This window comes from Chiloscyllium punctatum, chromosome 22 (genome assembly GCF_047496795.1).
Source record: "Chiloscyllium punctatum isolate Juve2018m chromosome 22, sChiPun1.3, whole genome shotgun sequence".
NCBI classification, from domain to species: Eukaryota; Metazoa; Chordata; class Chondrichthyes; order Orectolobiformes; family Hemiscylliidae; genus Chiloscyllium; species Chiloscyllium punctatum.
In genome coordinates this window covers 71,674,678-71,694,421 of record NC_092760.1, presented here as the reverse complement: position 1 = coordinate 71,694,421, position 19,744 = coordinate 71,674,678, and the positions used below count along the sequence as shown (strand labels likewise).

The 19,744-nt window shown below is 42.1% G+C and overlaps 1 protein-coding gene across 1 annotated transcript in view; it reads left to right on the top strand.

The window, feature by feature from the left end:
* Positions 1–19,744, top strand: part of abtb2b (ankyrin repeat and BTB (POZ) domain containing 2b) — a 220,103-nt gene that overhangs the window by 147,875 nt on the left and 52,484 nt on the right. Inside the window, exon 4 of the mRNA XM_072592641.1 lies at positions 4,882–5,089. Within this exon, the coding sequence (XP_072448742.1) occupies positions 4,882–5,089 (208 nt within the window). The remainder of the gene's footprint in view (positions 1–4,881; positions 5,090–19,744) is intronic.

Here is a 19,744-nt window from a genome sequence, read left to right as displayed (position 1 = left end):
TGGCAACAGACTCTTCGGTCCAACTCGTCCTTGCTGACCAGATATCCTAACCTAATCTAGTCACATTCATATATCCATCCAGATGTCTTTTAAATTGTGCCAATCTCCACCACTTCCTCTGGGAGCTCATTCCATACAGGTACCACCCTCTGTGTGAAAATGTTGCCCCTCAGGTCCCATTTGAAATCTTGCCTCTCTCGCCTTAAACCTATGCCCTCTTGTTCTGGACTCCCCCACCCCAGGGAAAAGTCCTTGTCCATTTATCCTATCCATGCCCCTCATGATTTCATAAACATCTATAAGGTCACCCCTCAGCCTCCAACTCTCCAGGGAAAACAGCCCCAGCCTATTCAGCCTCTCCTCTCGCCTCCTCCATGTATCAGACCATTCTAACACATGGGGCTGAATTTTGCCAGAGAGGCAGTTGGGTCACCAACCTTGGACATATTCGTGGAGGCTTAATCACATGACCTCCCACCTTTAATTACTCTCCATAATGAAACCTGTCCCAATTATTTAAATTGGTAAATTGTGTTCAGAGTAATTGGAAACAGAACTCCATTTTCTTTTTGTCCCTTTTGAGAGTTTGCTCTTTGGGCTGTCTGGAGGGTTGGCAACACCAGGAGGTATCAGTGGCGAGTGCAGATTGTGAAATTTCACAGAGTTCCACATCAGGATGGCTCTCCAACACTGTTCTGACTCGAAGCATGATGCCGGGGTAAGAGTTACCACAAGAATCGGCAAACACTTCCAGGGAGGTGGGCAGTCAAACCCATGATCATCTTTTTTGGCACCAAGATGGTGGCATTTGGTTGTGTCGGTCCGGCCATCCATTGAGTTTGGAGATGGTCTTAAAGTAGAGAGCCATCAGTCACTTCTCTCGTTGGCCCAATGCAAATGTGAAAAGTCTGCAGCCATGGCCAAATCCATTTCCAAGAGCTGGAATGGACTATTCAGTCTGTGAAACCTGTTCCACAATTTACTAAGGATATGGCGAATTGGATTGAGGCTTCAGTTCCACTTTCCTCTGTTTTGAGGTGCCTTACATTTGCCTTTCCGCTTCAGCAGTGCTCACATCTCCCACTTGGGCAATCAGCCAGTGCTACAAGCCCCCTCATTGGGCCTCCTCAGAAACAGGCTCCAGTCCTTAATTGGACAGTAATCCTGGAGGCAGTCAATGAGGAACTCATTTCATGTAAAGTTGGATAACTGGGCACCTTGGTGACACAAACCGGCTCAGGATCTGCATGACACCTTGATATCTTGTTACTAATACCCTCTGGGAAACAGATCCCTTTGTTTCACAAAAGGAATATCATATAAATGTAAGCCACAGTTACTCTGATAAAGGAGAGGAACCAAAAGATATCCAGAAGCAACAGTAAACTTCACATTTTACGTGACAGTTAAAAGTCACTTAAAGTGACTAGAAGACAATTTTTAGTAAAGTTAGTTTGTGAGAATGGAACTTAGTTAGAGAATCTGATTAATGGTGTTACATTACTGTTTCTGACTTGTGCTCCAATCCAGTCCTGGTTTGCTGTGGGAGCACAGCATTGCTGAATTTGCTGTTACAAATCTACAGAGGGTTTACTGAAGCTTTTAAACTGTCTTGTCTTAGGCTTGTTTTCTTGCCTTGCCTGCTCCCCATAACTCGAGTGGAAAGCACATACTTTGGAAATATTACAGAGAAGAGCAGCTCGAAGCATCCCCGGTGTAAAGGGATGAATTGTGAAGAAAGATTGAAGCTTAAATTCTGCAGTCTAGAGCGAAGGGCCTTGATCGTAAAGAGCAAGTGACATGTCAGCTCAGGACAATACTCTTAAAGACATTTAGCATGGAGAACAAGAGGACATTGAAGACAGTAAAAAATATTAAACAGATCTTATCAAATGATAATAAATGAGAATGAACATTTGGAATAATCCATCAGTAAATTGAATTGAATTGAATTTATTGTCACATGTACCAAGGCACAGTGAAAAGCTCTGTCTTGTGAGCAATACAGGCAGGTCACAGAGTTAAGTAGCACAGATAAGTAAATAATAGGTGAACAAAGGCCAAAACAAAAACACAGGTACAGGTTAAGCGTTGGTGAGTCCATTCAGTATTCTAACTACAGTAGGGTAGAAACTGTTGTGAAACTGGCTGGTGCATGTGTTCAGGCTTCTGTAACTTCTCCCCGATGGTAGAGGTTGTAGAAAAACATTGCTAGGGTTGGATGGTTATTGAGAATGCTGGCGGCCTTTCTTTGACAGTGGGCCTGGAAGATGAATTCTATAGATGGAGGTTGGCCTTTGTGATTGTCCAGGCTGAGTTCAGCACTCTCTGTAACCGTCTCCGATCTTGAATGGTACAGTTGCCACACCAGGTAATGATACATCCAGACAGAATTCTCGATAGCGCACCTATAAAAGTTGGAAAGGGTATTCGCTGTCATGCCAAATTTCCTTAGCTGCTTGAGGAACAAGAGACGTTGTTGGGCCTTTGTAGCCAGTGCGTCCACATTAAGGTGGTCCAAATTAAGGTGGGCAATCAAATTTTAATTAGCTGTTGGATTAATTGAAATACTCAAGATGTAGGTCGAACAGCCAAGAGTCAACCAATACTTTTTTGTCTGTTTTCTGGTGTTTTCTCTACTTTTCCAATACCTTTCATGTCCAGCATTACTTGGCCTATTTTTGACCTAGACTGAATAAACAAAGTTATTTTAAATCTAATTTTCCAGAGATATGGAGTTCCCTATTCCATAATCTAATTGCATTCAGAGCCTTTTCTAAGGAGAGTTCCAGCCCAGTTTGTTTGTTTGGGAAAACTTCTAACTTCCACTAAAAGAAGCATGAGTATTGACAACTCTTTAGCCGACCAGCGAGCAGCATTGTCACAAAATGCACTGAACTGTGTGAGCTAAAAATGTGAGAAATGTTCAAATTGCTGCAGTGCTCAGATTATGCCCCTCAGTTAACATGAACTGGAAGAACTGCAAGGATTCTGCATATAATATTCCCAGTGAAAAGTGAATTTGTGCTTCAATATTGTTGGAGAGATCTATAAAGTTAAATAAAATAAAAAGATAAAAAAAGCATCCCACACTATACCGATTAAATGGCTACACTGATAGCTGATGAAAAGATGTAGGATTCATTTCCCTCCAGTCTCACCATTCACTCATTTTTGAAATACCAGAACAACCACCAACTTGGCTGTGGATCCTGAGGTCTCCTCAGTTTCTTCCAATCTGCAATAGCTAAAGACTTTTCCAGTGCCTGTTAACACTCTCTCTTTCTCCTGGAGCACAAGGGAATGTCTGTAACATGCTACTGGTGGCAAAACAACCTATTTGATTTGATTTGATTTGGCTGCGTTTATTCATTAAACTATTGACTAAAAAAGCCATTGGCATCCTACCTCTCCACCTTCCCCAGAAACTGAACCTCTGCCCCATGTCTGCCTAACATCTTGATTGTAGGCAGATCTCTCTGACTTCGTTTCAAAATCAGCTACGCCAGAAAATGTGTCGCTTGGCTAAAGAATCAAGTATAGAAATGTGGAAGGATGTGGGGGATGCTGCTTTATTTTAAAAAAAAGTTTACTTTTCTTGAATGTTTTGGGTAGTACAGTCTTTTTTAGGGCAGTTTATAAAGCTCTCCCAGTTCCCCTGTAAATGGAAGGCATGTGCATTTTGAGTGTCTTTGTAAAGTGACAGGATGCATGAGTTTTGACAACACAGGAGCAGTTATAAACAGGAGCCGAGAGTGGCACAGTTGTTTAACCACAGCAGAATTGTAACCTCCTCTGCCATGACAATCAAGACTGGGTTCAGACTTGCATTTCTTTTCATGGTGAGGTATCTGAGGCATTCTTAGATGGGCTGCCTACAGCACCATTAATTCAGTAACATGTCCAATCTTGACTTTAGGAGCCTCTTCAAACACAGATTGACACTTTTATTCAATAAGGAATAATTAGAATGAGTCAACAAAGTTTCATCAAAGAGGAAGGTTTTAAGCATAATCTTAAAGGAAGAGTTTAAAGACTGAGAAGTAAAGGAGTTCAAGGAGGAAATCCCAGAGGCTAATATGTAGACAGTTGAAGGCAATAATTGATGAGTGAGCTGAATGAAGTTGAACATTAGAATTAGAATTGGGTTTATGGTACTATGTATTCAAGTACAGGGACACAAGCACAGTGAAAGGTGTACAAAGTCACCATTTCTGGTGCCATCGTGGGTACAAAGATATCTACGTACAAAATCTTAGGTATAGATTAGAAGAATAAAGAGATAAAGATAAACATTCAATTTTATAGCCCTTATAAAATAGGGGGTCCACACTGAACTTGACCTCGAGGAGGCCTGGAGTCAGTGATTAAAGAACAGAGTTTATTGCAGGGCAGAAGTCTTTGGTCCTCCTGATATTGGATTGGAGGAAGTTACAGCTAATCAGAACAGAATGTCAGAATCTGGCAAACCTGAGTCAGTGGTGAGATCAAGGGGAGGTGGTGGTTACACAGATACTGGGGATCACAGTGTTCACGTGGAAGTTGACCTGTTTCAGTTGCTGCATCTGAATTACAGCATGTAAATAATAAAGAGAAGGAGGCTGGGGATAAATGTTTGGAAAGGAAATGGCTGTAGGAGAATCTACAGCAATGACTGGATAGGTGAAAAGGGAACAAAGTGAGAACAGGTGACATCAGCCAAACAGTGAAGTCAACGATTGTTTCCTTTTGCAATGATTGAATATAAATGAAAGGAGAAGCTTTGTCAATACATCTCAAAAGCATCGGCAGTGATCATGGGAAAATGTATTATTCATCTGTATCCCATATATATGGTCATGTGTTGGTTTCTGATAGCTTTTTGCTCTGGTTCTACTGTAGGTGATCTGGTGTCTCGAGCTATGCACCACCTGCAGTGCTCAAACACATTGTCTCCAGGTGTGAGTCCGTGTCGCCATGGCAGACAGCAGCCTGTCACCTGGTCTCCCGACGCCCTGCACACACTTTACTATTTTCTGCGATGCCCTCAGATGGAATCAATGGAGAATCCCAACCTGGATCCCCCCCGAGTTTCCTTAAATAATGAGAGGTACTGTTTTCATTCATCCGCATGTCTGTTACTGCATCTTGTGATTCACTTTACAGCTTTTTGCCACTTCGATGCATTTTAATTTAAAAAATGCAACTTTTGTTCAAAGGTTTGTTTTCTGATGGACATGAAGTTAATTTCTTTTAAAGCTAGTTTTCACTGTTTGGATAATATGTGGATTGCCCCACAGGGTATGTAGTTAGCAGCTGGTCCTCATGGAGCCTTGATGTGGTGAGTTATCAATCTGAGCCATATACTTGAACAGATACAGATGTACAAATTTGGAGCACAGGTAGGCACTTTAGCCCCTCAGTAATTGAGAATTCAGCATGATTTATGATCTTATTGTGATCTTGAATCCACATTGCTTCCCTTACCCCCTCTTCCCCCTCTTCTCTCCACACCCCCCCACAACCCCCCATCCCCACCCCCACCCAATAACTATTGATGCCCTTGCCCTTTATGTAACTCTGTAAAAACAATGACTGCAGATGCTGGAAACCAGATTCTAGATTAGAGTGGTGCTGGAAAAGCACAGCACTTCAGGCAGCATCCTGCTCCTTGGATGCTGCCTGAACTGCTGTGCTTTTCCAGCACCACTCTAATCTAGAATTTTATATAACTCTGTCTTATACATATTCATTTTGTCTGAAGAGTGTCACTTATGATGGTGGGGCCTCAGGAGGAAGACAAGATGGATCATCTATTTAGCACCTCTGATTGACACTGGAATTCTTTAGAGAAGAGAATTGCAAAGACTTATGACCCCCTGAGAGAAAAAAACAAGTTCTCCTCATTTCCATTTTAACTGAGAGACACCTTATTTTTAATTGGTGTACCTAGTTCTAAAAAGGAAAACACTCAGCATTCACCCTCTCAAGTCTCTTCACAATCTTATGAGTAACACTCATTCTCCTGAACCACAATAGATACAAGATTAACTTGTCCAACCTTTCCTCAGAAGATAACCAGACACCCACATCTTACATATCAGTCCAGCAAAACCCCTCTGAACTGCCTGTAAACTATATTTGTATATTTAATTCATTCTGAAATAACAAGTCCATCATTGTACACAGTACTCCACATGTAGCCAAGTTCATGACCCATACATCTGCAACAACGCATCCCTACTTTTATATCACATTGTACTTGCAATAATGTGCCAGTGTTCCACTTGCTTTCTGATTTTGTTGTACCTTTATACTAACTTGATGTACCAGTATAACCAAGTTATTACTAAGTACCCCAGAGGACTTCAATCTCTCTTCTTTTTAGTAATATTTTGCTTTTTCACTGCTGTCAAAGTATACAAGTTCACGTGTGCCTCATTGTAATCAAACTGAATTGAATTTATTGTCACGTGTACCAAGGCACAGTGAAAAGTTTTGTCTTGCGAGCAATACAGGCAGGTCACAGAGTTAAGTAGCATAGATAAGTAAATAATTGGTAAACAGTGGCAGAAACAAAAACACAGGTACAGGTGAGTGTTAAGAGTTTGTGAGTCCATTCAGTATTCTAACAACAGTAGGGTAGAAATTGTTGCGAAACCGGCTGGTGCATGTGTTCAGGCTTCTGTACCTTCTCCCCGATGGTAGAGGTTGTCGAAAAACATTGCCAGGATGGAATGGAGCTTTGGGAATGCTGCAGCCTTTCCTTGACAGCGGGCCTGGTAGACAGGTTCTATAGATGGGAGGTTGGCCTTTGTGATTGTCCGGGCCAAGTCCATCATTCTATGTAACCATCTCTGAACCTGAATGGTACAATTGCCATACGAGGTAGTGATATATCTAGACAGAATGCTCTCAATGGCGCATCTATAAAAGTTGGAAAGGGTATTCGCCGTCATGCTAAATTTTCTCAGCTGTCTGAGGAAGAAGAGATGTTGGGCCTTTGTAACCAGTGCGTCCACAAGAAAAGCCCAAGAAAGCTTGTTGTGGATGACCACTCCCAGGAACTTGACATTCTCCAGTCATTCCACCTCTGTCCTGTTAATGTGTAGGGAGGCATGAGTAACATCCCGCCAAAAGTCAATGATGAGTTCCTTCGTTTTACTGGCATTGAGAGCTAGGTTGTTCCCAGTGCACCATTTTTCCAGGTCTTTCACCTCCCATCTGTAGTCTGTTTCGTTGCCATCTGAAATTCAACCAACTATTGTGGTGTCATCAACGAACTTGTGAATGGCATTAGTCTGGTATTTGGCAACGCAGTCATGAGTATACAGTGAGTACAGTAGGGGGTGAGTACTCACTGCTGGGGGGCTTCAGTGTTGAGTTTTAGTGAGGATGAAATATTGTCCCCAATCTTCACTGACTGTGGCCTGTGGGTCAGGAAATTGAGGATCCAGTTGCAGAGAGTGGGGCTTAGTCCAAGATCACTAAGTTTAGTAATCAGTCTCGACGGGATAATAATATCGACGGTTGAACTGTAGTCAATGAGTAGGATTCTTCCGTAGCTGTTTTTGGTGTCAACATGGTCTAAGGAGGAGTGAAAAGCAAGTGATATGGCATCTGATGTGGATAAGCAAATTGGAGTGGGTCAAGAGTAGCGGGGAGGCTGGAGTTGATTCATGCCATGACAAGAGTTGAGTGTGTGTTTTTGGAAAAGCACAGCAGGTCAGGCAGCATCCATGGAGCAGGAAAATCAATGTTTTGGGCTGGAGCCCTTAATCAGGAATGAGACTGGGAGCCTCGAGGGTGGAGAGATAAGGTGGAGGGGGGGTGTCTTCTAATGCCATGACCAGCCTTTCAAAGCACTTCATGACCACCAAAGTTAGGGCCACTGGGTGGTAGTCATTGAGACATGCTGCATGAGCCTTCTTAGGCACAGGGATAATGTTGGCCCTCTTGAAACAGGCAGGGACAGTGGCCTGCTGCAGGGGCAGTTTGAACATGTCTGAGAAGACCTCTGCCAGTTGATCTGCACACGGTCTGAGTGCACGGCCTGGTACTCCGTTTGGTCCTGTTGCTTTCCTTGGATTCACACAAAGGAAATCTGATCTGACCTCTGATGCAGTGACTGATGGGATAGGTTCGTCAGGACTTGTTGAAATAGGTGTTACCTTCTTACTGAAATTCTGCTCAAAGCAAGCACAGAAGGAGAGCTTCCAAAACTTTGCACAATAAATTAACATCTTTATATTTCTGTGCAGGCTCCTTATATCCTCTTTACAATTTATTTTACCATTTATCTTTACAGCATCAGCAAAGTTAGCAATCACACATTCAAATTCTCATCCAATAAATTAATAGAAATCAAAAATAGTTGAAACCCCAGCTCTGATCCCTGTGGAAATCTACTTGACACAACTTACAAAGCCAAAAACACCTATTTATGTCTATTCTGATTTCTGTTGGTTAGCCAATCCTCTGTCCATACCAAAATGTCACCCCGCACCATGTGACCTTACTTTCTATAATAACTTTCAAGTGTCTCCTTGTCAAATTCCTTCTTGAAACCTAAGTGTGCCAAATCTACAGGTTCTCATTTAGCTTCATTACTTATTACTATTTTTTCTGAAAAAGGAGTAAGTTAACCAAACATAATTTCCATTTCACAAAACCATATTGATTCTGCCTGATTGCACTCAGATTTTTCAAATGCTTTGATGTAACCTCAATTAATAGATTTCAGCATTTTCCACTATATCAGACAGATGTTAATGCTAACTGCCTGTCGTTTCCTGCTTTCTGCCTCTCTTCTTTTTGAAAAAAATTAGGTATATTTATTGTGTTCCAGTCTAAAAGGACCTTTCCAAAATTGAGGAAATTTTGGAAAATTAAAATCAATCTTGCAACAGTGTTTTCTTTTAAGATCCTCTGATGACGTACATCCGGATATATATGTAGCGAACACTAGCTTGTTTCTGACTGAGAGTGAAAAGAGTGACTCTGTCCAGCCAGTTACTCAGCAACATTGGTGAAACTATTGACTCAAAGACAGAAATAGCAAGATAAGTTGTAACTAAGGGGAGCCAGACGTCTGGACAGGCACAGTAGTTAATATGGAGCAGACTGCAACCTGCTCCAGTTTGTGCTGTGGTAGTGGTTTTTGTTCAAGAGGTAGTTTAACAGTTTCTGATATTAAAGCAGTATAATTGTAGTAATGCTGGGTGTTGAAACAGTTAAGGTATATTCAGCCACTGCACCAGGAACACAGGAATGGGAAAGTAATGAGGAATTTACCCTTTACCTCACTGCACCTGTCTTGTGTCTTAGTCTCATTAGCATGTCAAATTGGTGTAAAAATATTGAAGCAGCACAATTCTGCAGTCATTAGTCAGGTGGTCCTTTTCCTCTTATGTTGTTTGGAATGAGAGTCCAGGAACCTCCATGGACAATGGGGCTCTTGATAACAGCCCTGTTTGCTCTCTTTCCGATTTGACATTTCTGCTTCGGTATTTATCCTCTTTATTTTGGAAATGTTTATAAACGTTTTGAATGTACAAATTGGGCATTTTTTTGTATTCCTAAAGTGAAATTGTTTTCATAATATCTTGAATAACGGGTTTTATGGTAGAGGTGTGATGAGGAGAGTTATTTGGGAAGCTGCTCAGATGGGACACACCAACTCTCACCTGTAGATAGATACACAAGCCAGCAGTCATCCTCCCAACACTGCTCCAAGGCTGCGAAATGTCGGCGTTCTATGGCTGACACCAGAGAAGTTTTGATACGTATTCAGCTCTGCCTCTTGATGATTTTTTGTATCATTTTGTATCATTTTTTGTGGGCGGCACGGTGGCACAGTGGTTAGCACTGCTGCTTCACAGCGCCAGAGACCCGGGTTCAATTCCCGCCTCAGGCGACTGACTGTGTGGAGTTTGCACGTTCTCCCCGTGTCTGCGTGGGTTTCCTCCGGGTGCTCCGGTTTCCTCCCACACTCCAAAGATGTGCAGGTCAGGTGAATTGGCCATGCTAAATTGCCCGTAGTGTTAGGTAAGGGGTAGATGTAGATGTAGGGGTATAGGTGGGTTACGCTTCGGCGGGGCGGTGTGGACTTGTTGGGCCGAAGGCCCTGTTTCCACACTGTAAGTAATCTAATCTAATCTAATCTAATTACAATGCAGTACAGGCTCTTCGGCCCTCGATGTTGCGCCGACCTGTCATACCAATCTGAAGCCCATCTAACCTACACTATTCCATGTACGTCCATATGCTTGTCCAATGACGACTTAAATGTACTTAAAGTTGACGAATCTACTACCGTTGCAGGCAAAGCATTCCATACCCTTACTACTCTCTGAGTAGAGAAACTACCTCTGACATCTGTCCTATATCTATCACCCCTCAATTTAAAGCTATGCCCCCTCATGCTCACTGTCACCATACTTGGAAAAAGGCTCTTCCTGTCCACCCTATCTAACCCTCTGATTATCTTATATGTCTCTATTAAGTCACCTCTCAACCTTCTTCTCTCTAACGAAAACAACCTCAAGTCCTTCAGCCTTTCCTCGTAAGACCTTCCCTCCATACCAGGCAACATCCTAGTAAATCTCCTCTGCACCCTTTCCAAAGCTTCCATATCCTTCTTATAATGTGGTGACTAGAACTGTACACAATACTCCAAGTGCAGCCACACTAGAGTTTTGTACAGCTGCAGCATAACCTCATGGTTCCAGAACTCGATCCCTCTGTTAATAAAAGCTAAAATACTGTATGCCTTCTTAACAACCCTGTCAACCTGGGTGGCAACTTGCAAGGATCTGTGTACCTGGACACCGAGATCTCTCTGCTCATCTGCACTACCAAGAATCTTAACATTAGCCCAGCACTTTGCATTCCGGTTACTCCGACCAAAGTGAATCACCTCACACTTGTCCGCATTAAACTCCATTTGCCACCTCTCAAACCAGCTCTGCAGCTTATCTATGTCTCTCTGTAACCTACTACATCCTTCGTCACTATCCGCAACTCCACCAACCTTAGTGTCGTCTGCAAATCTACTAACCCACCCTTCTATGTCCTCATCCAGGTCGTTCATAAAAACAACGAACAGCAGTGGACCCAACACCGACCCTTGCGGTACACCACTAGTAACTGGACTCCAGGATGAACATTTCCCATCAACCATCACCCTCTGTCTTCTTTCAGCAAGCCAATTACTGATCCAAACTGCTATATCTCCCACAATCCCATTCCTCCGCATTTTGTACAATAGCCTACTGTGGGGAACCTTATCAAATGCCTTGCTGAAATCCATATACACCACATCAACCAGTTTACTCTCATCTACCTGTTTGGTCACCTTTTCAAAGAACTCAATGAGGTTTGTGAGGCACGACCTACCCTTCACAAAACCGTGCTGACTCTTCCTAATCAAATTATTCTTTTCTAGTTGATTATAAATCCTATCTCTTATAACCTTTTCCAACACTTTACCAAAACTGAAGTGAGGTTCACTGGTCTATAATTACCAGGGTTGTCTCTACTCCCCTTCTTGAACAGGGGAACCACATTTGCTATCCTCCAGTCTTCTGACACTATTCCTGTAAACAATGATGATTTAAAGATCAATGCCAAAGGCTCGGCAATCTCCTCCCTGTCTTCCCAGAGGATCCTAGGATAAATCCCATCCAGCCCAGGGGACTTATCTATTTTCACACTCTGCAGGATTTCTAATACCTCTTCTTTGTGAACCTCAATCCCACCTAGTCTAGTAGCCTTTATCTCAGTATTCTCCTCAACAACGTTGTCGTTTTCTAGAGTGAATACTGTTGAAAAGTATTCATTTAGTGCTTTTCCTATCTCCTCTGACTCCACACACAACTTCCCACTACTATCGTTGATTGGCCCTAATCTTACTCTCGTCGTTCTTTTATTCCTTAAATACCTATAGAAAGCCTAAGGGTTTACCCTGATCCTATCTGCCAACAACTTCTCATGTCTCCTCCTAGCTCTTCTGAGCTCTCTCTTTCCTGGCTACCTTGTAACCCTCAAGCGCCCTAACTAAGCCTTCACATCTCATCCTAACATAAGCCTTCTTCCTGACCAGAGATTCCGCTTCCTTCGTAAACCACGGCTCCCGCGCTCTACAGCTTCCTCCTTGCCTGACAGGCACACACAGTAGCTTTTCCTTGAATAAGCTCCACATTTCTAATGTGCCTATCCCCTGCAGTTTCCTTCTCCATCCTATGCTTCCTAAATCTTGCCTAATCGCATCATAATTGCCTTTCCCCCAGCTGTAACTCTTGCCCAGTGGTATACACCTATCCCGTTCTATCACTAAAGTAAACATAACAGAATTGTGATCGCTATCACCAAAGTGCTCACCTACTTCCAAGTCTAACACCTGGCCGGGCTCATTACCCAGTACCAAATCTAATGTGGCTTCGCCCCTTGGTGGCCTGTCTACATACTGTGTCAGGAAGCCCTCCTGCACACACTGGACAAAAACTGACCCATTTATATTACTCGTACTTTAGTGTTCCCAGTCAATATTTGGAAAGTTGAAGTCCCTCATGACAACTACCCTGTCTCTCTCACTCCCATCGAGAATCATCTTTGCTATCCTTTCCTCGACATCTCTGGAACTATTCGGAGGCCTATAGAAAACTCCCAACAGGGTGACCTCTCCTTTCCTGTTTCTAACTTCAGCCCATACTATGTCAATTGACGAGTCCCCAAACATCCTTTCTGCAACTGTAATACTGTCCTTAACCAACAATGCCACACCTCCGCCTCTTTTACCATCTTCTCTGTTCTTAATGAAACATCTAAATCCTGGAACCTGCAACAACCATTCCTGACCCTGCTCAAACCATGTTTCCGAAATGGCCACAACATCGAAGTCCAACCCATGCTGCAAGTTCACCCACCTTATTCCGGATGCTCCTAGTGTTGAAGTAGACACACTCCAAACAAACTTTTTGTTTGCCGATGCCATCTTGTGTCCCTGAATCTTGATTTCGGACCTCCCTACTCTCAACCTTTTCTATACTTGAACTCCCCCTGCTGGATTAGTTTAAACCCACCCCAATAGCCTTAGCAAATGTCCCCCCCAGGATATTGGTACCCCTCTGGTTCAGATGAAGACCATCCTGCTTGTAGAGGTCCCACCTACCCCAGAAAAAGCACCAATTATCCAAGAATCCAAAACCCTCCCTCCTGTACCATCCCTGTAGCCACATGTTCAACTCCTCTCTCTCCTTATTCCTTGCCTCACTAGCATGTGGTACGGGCAACAAACCAGAGACAACAACTCTGCTCGTCCTAGCTCTAAAGCTTCCATCCTAGCTCCCTGAATTTCTGCCTTAAATCCCCATCTCTCTTCCTACCTATGTCGTTGGTGCCTATGTGGAATGGATTCCCTACAGTGTAGAAACAGGCCATTTTGGCTCAACCAGTCCACAGCTTCCTTTTGAAGAGTAACCCACGCAAAACCATTCCTCTACATTTACCCCTGAGTAATGCAACTAAGCTACACATCCCTGAACACTATGGCAATTTAGCATGGCCAGTTCATTTTTGGATCGTGTCAGGAAACTGGAGCACCTGGAGAAAACCCACGCAGACATGGGGAGAACGTGCAGACTCCACACAGACAGTTGCCCGAGGCTGGAATTGAACCCGGGTCCCTGGTGCTGTGAGACCGCAGTGCTAACCACTGAGTCACCATGCCACCCACTTAGATGGATTGCTGCACAAACACAAGAATCCTTCAGAAAGGGGGAGACCTGGTTGTTGAAATGACCATTCTCACGTAGAAACTGCACCGGACATACCACTGGATCCAATGCCAAACATTTACTTTCCAAAGGGTGCTCACTACTCTTAGCTCACAGTTGGCCAGAGGTCATAACATGACCACTAGAAATGTTTTCTAGATATCCTGAAAGCCTACTTGAAGAAGATTAAGCTGACATCAACAGCTGGAAGCTAATGCACTGCCCCACCACAGCACCAGTCCGTGCTTCATCAAGGTGTAGTTGACTTTGAAGCAAAATGGATGATGGAAACCAAAGAGATGACAGCAAGAAGAAAGCTACTGATTGACAACAGACTGACCAACAGTCTGACAATGTAGATTTTGGATTTTTTTTCCATTATAATACTGTTTCTCATTAGCCTTTTCCATCTTTCTCACCCTTTTCCATCTTACTCCCCCTTTTCCATCTTACTCCCCCTTTTCCATCTTACTCCCCCTTTTCCATCTTACTCACCCTTTTCCATCTTACTCACCCTTTTCCATCTTACTCACCCTTTTCCATCTTGTTTACCTTGCACTCATTTCACTCCTGTCTATTCAAGCCCCTCTTTCTTTCTCTGCTCCTTTCTTTCCTTCTCCCTCTCTCTATTCTGTTTCTGTGGCAAGCCGTCCTTCTCACTGTGACTGGCTACCAGTAGCTAGTAATTCTAAAGGTGAACGAAACGGTATTAGGAGATGAGCCAATAGCTGCAGATCTTGATATCACATTTGTCTCAGTTCAGTTAGGGTGAGCGTTGAATCGGTAGCAAGGACAGTTGAAGTCACCATAGTCCCAAAGGACCATAGGGTTACTCTCTCATTAGAAAGAGACGACTGGTGGTGAGTTTAACCTGAGGGTCACCTCAGGAGGTTGGTAAGGGTGACATTGAGAAGTTGGGACCTTTGTGGTGATCTCAGCCAGTACAGGGATTGAACCCATGCTTTTGGCGTAACCCTGCATCACAAACCAGCCACGCAGCAAAGTAAGCTAACCAACCCCCACTACCTGTGGTTGGCGAGATAACAATTTTCCCTGGCTGTTAGGACAATGACTTATTCTTGGATTAGTGTTGCATTATCAGGTAAGTGACTGGTACACCAGTCAGGATGTGCAGCATTTCCACCACCTCTCCCACTCAGCCCCATTGGCACTGCACTGCTGCATTTTCAAGGTATAGAGAATGACCAGTGCAGGTGTGAGGCCAAAGATAGATGTGAGAAAATGACCACATTGTGCTTCAGTGATTTAACATGTTAAAGCCACTTTTAGAAGGTGTGTAATATGTCAGAAGTTTTGGATATATGTGCTCCTGTGAAATCATTGTACATGGTATCCATTTTCATTTACATATTGTGTGAGAAACCGGGATGGAAAAGCTGTACGTTTTAGAGATCAGAGGTTTTCCCATGATAGTGCTGACTAACTGCACTCTAACACTTTCTTTAAAATGTGACAGATTGTCTTCCATTTGTTTCCTTGTCTAGCAGGCTGTGTAAACAATGTTGAGCCTGACTGGCACTTTCAGCCTAACATGACATGGGGCTGTTCCCTTGGGAGGATGCGCTGATATCCGGAACAGGGCTGTCCTCACACAGTCCTCATTCTACTGCACATTCCCCTGACCAACCACCAAACAAGGATGTGAGCCAAGGTTGTACTGTTCAGTTATTTACTCTCGGAACATTTTTGCTTCTTCGTCCAGCCTATGTACATACATCTCTGTTCATCCATCTGAGCCTGTTCCCCCATTCAACATCATCATTTTTAATCGGATTATGACCTCAGTTCCACTTTCCTGCAAGCCCCCACTCCCAAACAAACAATCCTTTCACTCCATTATTCATCGAGAATCACTCTAACTCAGCTTTCAAAATATTCAGTGATCCAATCTTCACTGCTCATCTAGCAAGAAGAATTACTCAGGTCAAATGACCTTCTGAGAGAGAAATTGCTTATCTCTATCTTAAATGGAAGATGCTTTGTTTCAAACAGTGTTTCCGAGTTGTAGTCACTCATAGTTAAAGGTTAATTCTAGTGCTTCCCATTTCATTTTTGAAATGTGTCAAGTTATTTTGCATCACCAACAACCCCACTGGCAAAGCAAGGCTCAAATTGTTCAGGGATAACATTTAGTAATGATGCTTATTAGCTGGCCTCATCTTCTATATTGTGACCAGTATGTCATGCTGCTAATGCATAACTTTGGCTGTGCTTTGTGGAGCATTACTTCTCTGTAAAAGCTGCTCTTCCTCTCTCCACTTGCAAAACTGATCTAGAATGAAAACATTAACACTGGGAGACTACTTTTGTTAAAATTCATTCAGGGGAATAGGGCTTCACTAGCCAGGTTTACTGCCTATCTCTCACTATCCTGGAGAAGATGATGGTGAGCTTCCTTCTTGAAGCAATGCAGTTCATTTTGAAGGTACTTCTACAATGCTGTTAGAGAGGGAGTTCCAGAACTTTCACCCAGCATCTAACTATCAAGGAACAGCAAAATAATCCTCAGGAATGTGACCAGGCTTCTCCTGATCTTCCATTGTGACTTCAGGAACTTGTTGGAAATCTTGCTGAATCAGCCCAAGTAGCCATTTCCATTTTTACCTTCTACGTTAGATTCTCAATGGAAATACCTTTCTCTGTAGAAAAGGGTGAATGAGAGTTTTCAAATGAAGGAGAATTTAATTCCTGTGGTGAGTGGAGAAAACATGAAAACTTTGTTCATTTCTTTCCTCTTATCAATGTGAGTATATTAGAGAACAGCAAGTTAAGAGATGGAAAAGACATTTGTGCAATGCAATGGAAAATTGGGTATAATTTTTAAAAGGGGTGAAAACAGGAATGTGACTACAATATGAAATAATTATTTTTAAAATCCTGCATGCCTACTAAATGTCATCTCACTTACTAGGAAAGGTTGTAACACCTGAGATTGTACCACTTTGGGGAGGACTGAGGAGAGATTCCATTCCAATGGCCTTCATGAAACAAATACATTAAATCTCGGATAATATCTTCAAATGCTAAGGCTACGGAGTCAAGTTGAAAGAGGAAAGTTTTTTTTGGTTTATGGGATATAGGCATCACTGACTGGGCCAGTATTCGAAGCCCATCCCTCATTGCCCTTGAACTGGATGACTTGCTAGGTTTCAGAAGACAATTAAGAGTCAACCATCCTTGAGGTCCTTGCCGTGGTTCTGGAGTCTCATGTTGGCCAGACCAGATAAAGATGGCAGATTTCCTATCCTAACTGATATTAGTTTTTGCAATAATTGACAATAGTTATATGGCTATTATATGGACAGCTTTTAATTACAAATTGTTCTTGATTTCAAATTTCACATCTGCCCTGGAGGGATTTGAACCCATGTCCATGAACTTTAACCTGCGACTCTGTGTTACTATTGTAGTTGCATTGCCATCACTCCACCCCCTCTCCAGGTACAAAGGTAATTTTGATTTTGCTTACAGAGAACTCTACAGTGACTAGTCCTTGGGCAATCACAGCTCAGACTATGGAATACGCCTCTCCCATAGACTCTTGCATACTCCTTTGGATCTCCAGGGTGTTGAGTGCCTGCACTTGCTTAGCTGTCTTAGTAGGCTGCATTTTTCTGAGCTCCTTGTTTCCCTAGTTCTAAATGCAAAGTAATGCTCTTTTGCTGTCTGTAATGCTGTAAATGCTTTAGTTATGCTGAGATTTGCATCAACAGTTTTCCCATACAATGTTTTCCTTCTGCTCCTCTTCCAGTCATCTTCCCTTCTTCCTACTTTACTTTATTGGTATCTGAGTAGGATCATCATTTCTTTCACCATCATTAGCATATTCATATCACAGCTCACATCAGATTTAACAATGTTACGCAGAGGCTCGTGCATATGTAAGGTGATTTGCCCAGTATGCAAAGACAAATTGTATTGATTATTGAAGATGTTGTTAATTGAGAGATGTTATTTGTTTTTGTGTGTAAAAAGCATGCATTATATTCCTACCTTATTTCAGTCTGAACAGTCATATTTAATTCAATATTATCTCGATCTGTCTCTCTCCTAAGTATTTCTGTTTATATTTTAGATTTCCAGCATGTGCAGTATTTTGCTTCGTTATTAAATTCTTAACATTCTGTGACCTATACTTCCTTTGTTCATACAATTCTGGGAAGGACTCCATTCAGAAATGTGCCACTGTAGACATGTTGGATGAAATGGATAGAATCTGGAAGGCCCTAACCTCGCTCCAATTGAGGGAAATGCCTATATGTAAAAAAAAATCTAAAGCTGTGATATTATGGAAAGAATGCATCGTCATGACTAATTTTGGGATTTCAATTATGTGCAAACTATTCAGACTTGTTCTTGCAGTTTAACATGTCTTCCAACAGATTCCACCCACTATTTATTCTTTAAAAGTTTGAAATCATTTTGTCACACAAAGGAAATGAGTTAATTTATTTGAGATATATTTATCTCTGTTCAATCCTAACAAAGTTAGAAATCGCACAACACCAGATTACAGTCCAACACGTTTACTTCAGAGAGCTGCTCTGAAAATTTGTGATAGCAAATAAACCTGGTGGACAACAACCTGGTGTCGTGTGACTTTTAACTTTGTCCACCGGAGTCCAACACTGGCACCTCCACACCAATCTTAACAATGATAACCTGCTTACTTTAAATGCCAGGTATTCTGGCTAACATTCCTCCCTCAAGGAATACACTCCTACCCTCCCCCATCGCCACTCTTTCCCCCCCCCCCCCAAACAAAACCTGATCATTTATTCCATTTCCTGTTTGTGAGACTTTGCCATCTGCACGTTGGTTAATATATTGACATACATCAATACATCAAAATTACTTGTTTGACTTGGTAAAGTTTCAGGACATCCCAAGGATGTGAAAGGTGCTGTAAAACTTAATGCATTTAAGGGGAGCTGATACGCTTAAGGCAGGGGACTTGATAAATATGTGAAGGAGAAAGGACTGGAAAATATGCTGATGGTGAGATGAAGGAGGACAGGAGGAAAGTTGTACAGCCCCTGGCATTGACCACTGAGATGCATAACCCTTTTCTGTGTGCTATTATTACATATAAGTGAAAATTCTTTCCTTCTCAACAGCAAATATTTTTCATGTGAGTGCTTTCACAACCTGTTTGCTAATCAACTTTGATTTAACTCCCCCAGCAATATGTAAAATTTATTATTGTCTAGTTTCCAATCCAAAAAACACTTGCTCATAATTTTAAATATGTCTGTATGTCTAAATAGTTTTAAAGTTCGTAAAAGTATCAACTCTCATTACCACTTGTTGTTTATTTCTAGATTACTGTTGGTTCTATCAAGTCAATGAAATATTGCCTTTTATTTTAGTGAGCCGTGAGACCATTTCCTGGAATGATCGGGATATATTTAGAAATGCCTTTTTTGTATTATTAATTTGCTGATATCCTCTTTTTCTTTCTTTGCTAAATGGAAATGCACGTGCCAGCTGCCAAACTTTATCCTTTTCTTGGGGAAACCCATTTAAAGATTGCACAATGGATTGCATTCTAAACATAGAAAACAATTCAGTCTGTCACTTTAACCAAGGAACACAAACAGTGGATGCTGTCAAGGGAGACATTTGTCTACTGCAGCTTCCTGGTAATATTGTTAATAGAATCATTCTCCAGCTCTAATATCCATGGAAAAGCCTCTATGGAAGTTATGAGAACACTGGCAATTCTTTTGAGGATACAAATATATTGTTAAACATTTGGAAAAGCAGAATAGTTCAAATAAATGTTGTAAGAATGCTGCAGGCGGCATTACATTTTTACTGATGAAGACAGATTCTTCAGATCAGAAAATGTACAGCAAGTGATCAATATGGTGAAAGAATAAGTGGAGAGCCGTTGTTCCAATGAATAGTCTGCACCCCAAATGGTGACCCAACTCTTCTGTGTAAAAGGTGATGTGAATTCTGTGTAT